Below are 6000 nucleotides of genomic sequence, written 5' to 3'. Positions count from 1 at the left end.
AATAGTTTATATAAGATATAGACCCTTTACTCATAAGACAAGAGTTTGTGATAGAATGAACCTAAGAATGTGTTGGTTCCTTGTAATAATGTTTCTAAGTGTCACATATGATAGTACTTTTTCTGAGGCTAGACATGATAAGAAACTTCCCTATGCTGTTGTAGTTGGCACTGTTTACTGTGATACTTGTTTTCAACAGGATTTCTCAATGGGTAGCCATTTCATTTCAGGTTCAACTAAACTTCTTGCTTTACATTTCAAAATGTTCATTTTCTTTGTTTTAGTGGAAGATAGAAATAATATTTCAACATAGTAAGAGATTAGGTTAGATGAAGATAACATATATAGTTGGAAGAGTAATTTGGTGGGTTGTAAGGCCTACACTTTCATATATAGTAGAATACTCTTCATTATCATATTTTTCTCGTTACTATTAAAAATATTATCTCACCTTATAGGTAAGGAACTAATCATTTTTATGGTACGTGATTGCATCTCTCAACAAGTGTCACTTACAGGAATCGAACCTTTGACCTTTTAGGGTTAGTTTGGGAGTTGAATTTTGGAGGGGAGAGAAGGGAAATTGAAGACTTAGAAACCATGAAATACACTTGTGAGATGACTCTCAAGTCTTCCCTTCATTCCCCTTCAAAATCCAACTCTCAAACAAACCCTTAGTGATCCTAAGGATCTAGAGGAGTTTTACACCAATAGAGCAACATCTTTTTTATTCTTCACTACCACATATTATATTACATCTCATAATGATTATTTTATAGTCTTTTGGAGGCATTAACATGTTTATTAAATCTTCTATATAATACTACAATCATTATAATTATGTAGAAAACTCTATATACAAACTACAAATCATGCTTTTAGAATTCTCTAGAAAATTGTGCCATATTTTGACACATTTTCATGTTATTATATCCCTAAGTTATCTCTTTATTGCAATGTTTTAAATTGTACTTGTAAGTTGTAACTATAATTGTAGTGACGATATTGTGGTTTTGACAGTCTCTTTAATGTTATTGCGACGACAATTGCAATATAACAATGACCGCAATTTAAAATACTGATCGATGTAATATCATGTTTTGTTGTGTACAGGTGCATCAGTTGCAGTAGAATGCAGAGATGGAAGTTCAAACCCAACATTCAAGAAAGAAGTGAAAACAAATGAGCATGGAGAATTCAAAGTGCAACTTCCATTTTCAGTGAGCAAACATGTGAGAAGAATCAAAGGATGCAATGTGAAATTGATAAGTAGCAGTGAACCTTATTGTGCTGTAGCATCATCAGCAACATCTTCATCACTAAACCTAAAATCAAGAAAACAAGGACTACACATTTTCTCAGCTGGTTTTTTCACATTCAAACCTCTTAAACAACCAAACCTATGCAACCAAAAACCAAGTATTCAAAACACAAACTTTCTTGGTTCTATGAAATCATATTTTCCACCAAATATTGACCCATCATTTCCACCACCACTTCAGGATCCAACCACACCTAGTGTTGGTGATTTATTGCCAAATCTACCAACTTTACCACCTATTCTAGGAATACAAATACCACCATTGTTACCACCAGATGAAAAAGTAGTTAACCCTCAACATCTTCCTTTTTTTTCACCTATCCCATTTTTTCCACCACCTATTGTTCCAAACCCACTTCAACCACCACCTTTAGTACCTAACCCATTGCAGCCACCACCTTTAGTTCCTAACCCATTGCAGCCACCAAGCTCACCACTTATACCTAACCCTTTGCAGCCACCTAGCCCAACACCACTTTTTCCTAACCCATTTCAGCCTCCACCATCACCACCACCATCATCACCATTGTTTCCATTTCCACCATTATTCCCTTCACCTGGCACACCCCCTTCTTCTTCTTCTTCTTCTTCTTCAACAAAGAATGGTTCTCCATAACTAAGCTGCAGCAGCTATATATATATATATATGCATGATTCTGAAATAATTTCTTCTATATTATGAACTTATTTGCTTTTTTTCCTATGGAAATTGTTATATGATAATGGTATAAAGAGAAAAATATGGGTGGATGTGCAGCATATGGTGATTAATTATTAATGAAAAAATGTTGATACATCATTATTGTATTAATGTATTAATAAGTTTAAGGATATGATCATCTTAGAGATTCAATATTGTAAATTATTATTTGTTTGTGTTATTATGTGTATCCTTGAATTGCTTCGAAATGCACACTTTTTTATTGTGATGTTACTGCATGTTATGTTTTCAGAAAACTAAGCATCTAATAATGACAACAACAATAATCTTAACACCAAACATTAATAACTCAAATCATTGTTTCTAAATTATAATATTTTTATAGTCACAAAAAATTCATATTGCAATGTCTATAATGAATGTAATCACAATAATTATAATCGAGACTGTAATCAACCATAATTTAGAACATTGCTCCAAATGTTGACACCTTCACTCTAGGAAAATAACATAAAAAATATAAATATTTCTCTTTTTCTTTCTTTAAAAGGAAAGGGTTAGTATTTAGTTTCAATGTTTAGTTTACATATATAAACACAACACTTACAACTATATATTGAGTAACCAAAGAATCCAATGCAAGGAGTGGATAGAAGAGAAACTAATTGTTGATATGGCTGAATAATATTGAAGCTGAATGAATGAAAGAAGAATAGTGTAGCAAAACTTGATTTGCCATGGAAATAGTTGTGTTGACATGAGATCTTACAACCCTTGAGCTTGCTTTTCATATGATTGTTATAATTATAAATATATTTATCAAGGAAAAGATTATCAGTGTACAATTATTTTAATAAAATTTTGCAATATTAACATAAAATCTTGAGTGTATGTTTAAGATGACTTTAAAGTCTGTTTGTGAGTCGGGCTCTGTAGGAAAATGAAGACATGAGAATTATGAAATAAATCATTGAGGTGACTTTGAAGTCTTTCCTTTCTATCTAAAATACAACTCGTAAATAGACAGAAAAGGAAAGAAAATGAAAAGGAGAACAATGGAGTAGCAAATTATGTTAACTCCAAACACAGATTAAAGGAGTTGTTGTTACTTTGAAACAATGAAAATTACTATATTACTGTTTAAGTTTAACATGGTACCTAGTCCACATTGATAAAATTTTATTTTATTATTCTAGTTTTTTGAGATGTAAAATCATGAATGAAGATTTTATAGTCAAGTAATTTTAGCACATTACTTTCAATAGATATAATATTTAATCTATATGGCAACATAACTGTCAACTGATCTAAAATACAGAAATTGTCACATACAAGATATAGAAAATAATTAAATAATAGAACTTTAGAATTATCTCAATTGTTTTTATATTGGTAAGAATGGAGTGTCTATACCTTCCACTAACATGCTCCTCTCAACCATGGTAGGACATCAATAAAGGAAGGAAGAATATGTAAATAATGTAATTGTCTTGATTGGCAAGCAAAAATAATAACAATACAATAGTGATATAAAATATTTTCTCTTTATAGTGAAGGCATAAAGAAAGAGAAGAGAGACAAGACTTTTGAAAATTAAATAGAAAAATAAAATAAAATAAAATAAAATAAAATAATGGTAACATTAACATACAATGTGGGTGTATGAGAATATTGTTCCAATAATATTAAAATAAAGCAAGTTGAGCTTTGTAAAGTCTTTAGAACAAGCTCAATTTTTTTCAATTTCATTATTTTTAAAATGGCAAGATATGATATTATTAATATTATTAATATTATTATTAATATTATTATTGATATTATTATCATCAAAATGAGTGATGTGACATAAATAAAATGAATAAGTAAAAGAAAAATAAACTCATAGAATCTTATTTTTATTTTTATTTTTTTATCATAAAAAAAATTAAGACTCTTTCATATGATTGAGCACGAGAAGGCCTTACTCTCTGACCCAGTTTGGTCTGATCATGATCAAACTCAAATAGGATCGGATCTCATCAGGTCTATGATTGAGTTTTGGTTCAAAAATTAGACTCAAACAATATATAAGGTCAGGTAAGGGACAAACATTATTCTATCTGACCCGTTCCATGGTTACTCACTTATCATGTTTGTATGTGTCTCTATTTAATTATGTATCAAGTAATAATATCTCTTTGGTCGAAAGTATCATTGATTCTTTAATTTTTAGTCATATTTTTAAGTGCTAATTTGACCTTTAAATGATACAAAAATTTATAACACTTAACGAATTAATCAACTAAAATCTTCGGAAAAATACTATTACATGATTAAAAAATCGAGTTTTTGGGCTAAGTCTACTCCTAAGTGTTTTTGTCGGCTTATGATGGATAAAAAGGCTTGAAAAAGCCAAGATTATGAACTCCGAGGCCACGATCAGTACCATATCTGCGTCCAACGAATTTGACAGCATATGATAGATGCGTTTAGCGCCAAGTTCACGCTTAATGCAAGAAGAACCACAGTGAGCGCACAAATTCGAAGAAAAAGCTATTAGCTACTGTGTGGAATACGCTCAGTGCCGCTTCCACACTCAGCGTAGTTGGTGGTGCGTTCAGCGCAACCATCCACGCTCAACGCAATCTGGCTCAACCAAGCGTCACATTGATCACATGACTCAACGCTCAGCGCAAACCGGTAAATCCAAGCATGAGGCTAGACAGTTGGATCTCATGCTCAACACATCAATGGTGTGTTGAGCGTAGAAGCCAACATCAGAATACTATTTAAGGAGTTTTAAGTCATTTCACTTGAACACTACTTTACTTTTCGAATTGTACTTGTAATTTTAGCTTTTCTTTATAGAGTTTAGCTCACATAGTCATCGAAACTAAGTATAAACATCACATGTGTTCATTGTTACTCAATTGTGCTTGGTTTTACCATCTCATGAGTGTATTATTCCTATCATTCTTATATTTAGTAGATATGAGTAGCTAAGAAATTCTCAGTTGAGGTTAAATGTAGCATAAACTCAATATAACCATCTTCGATCATAAAATATATTTCATGAAGTTCATTTCCATTTTGAGTTATGTTTACTTAATGTTTGCATTAGTATTGATTAACTTTAACATGAAATTTAGAATACACTCTTCAAGTACTTCTTGCATGAATTCTGAACTTGCATTACTCAACTAATATTACATTTGCTAGACATAGACTTGCTTTATTTGTCATTACATATATCTCACTTTTTCGTATCCAGACATAGAATTAATATTGTGATTTTATAACTCTCAAACTGAATAGCATATGTTACTAGACATAAAGACATATTTGAAGGTTCATATATATGAATTTTACCATCTTATTTACTAGACATAGACATACCTATGATTAAATGTTAGCATAGACCAAAACATTGACAATTAATACACTCGAGGTGTGTCATTCTTTCTCAACTTGTATACTTGCATCACTTGACATAAGGACATAATATTGTAAGTCATAAAAACATTCTTGTGCATCAAAATCATTAAACATAGGTTTTTCTTGCATGATCAACTAATTGACTAAGACATTAGCGGTTAGTTAAAATTGAGGTAATATATATGAAATAAAAGAATCAAGATGGGAACAAAGAGTGAGTGTGAAGTTTAACCCCGACTATATTTACCATCTTATAAAAGTACATTTGAATTGTTTGTGTCACATAACAAACAACCCCAAATCAATTGAGCTGAGAAACAGTCAAAAAAAGTTCAAAGACTATAGTTTAAAGCAATCCCTTGTGGAGATAATAAATTTACTTTCTATATTTGTTTGTGACACCGATGTGATATTATTAGACCTATTTGTCGGTTAGCGACACACACATATATATATATATATATATATATATGTATATATATATGTATATATATATTATATATATATATCAAATAAAATATCTATAAAACTAAGTAAAATATTAAGAAGGCTTTATTTAAAAGAGTTATGCATTATATTTAATCAGACTTATGTTCGGGTTTAA

The 6000-nt window shown here is 30.6% G+C and overlaps 1 protein-coding gene across 1 annotated transcript; it reads left to right on the top strand.

Annotated features, from left to right (window-relative positions):
• On the top strand, nt 1-2180 carry LOC109353344 (proline-rich extensin-like protein EPR1). The gene is made up of 2 exons (XM_019595578.1): nt 1-230; nt 1114-2180. Exons 1-2 carry the CDS (start codon nt 56-58, stop codon nt 1935-1937), a joined length of 999 nt encoding a protein of 332 aa, XP_019451123.1. The 5' UTR covers nt 1-55; the 3' UTR covers nt 1938-2180.

Source organism: Lupinus angustifolius, chromosome LG08 (assembly GCF_001865875.1).
Source record: "Lupinus angustifolius cultivar Tanjil chromosome LG08, LupAngTanjil_v1.0, whole genome shotgun sequence".
In the NCBI taxonomy this organism is placed as follows: Eukaryota; Viridiplantae; Streptophyta; class Magnoliopsida; order Fabales; family Fabaceae; genus Lupinus; species Lupinus angustifolius.
The sequence above is the reverse complement of the archived record's forward strand: the minus strand, read 5'-3'. Positions and strand labels throughout refer to the sequence as shown.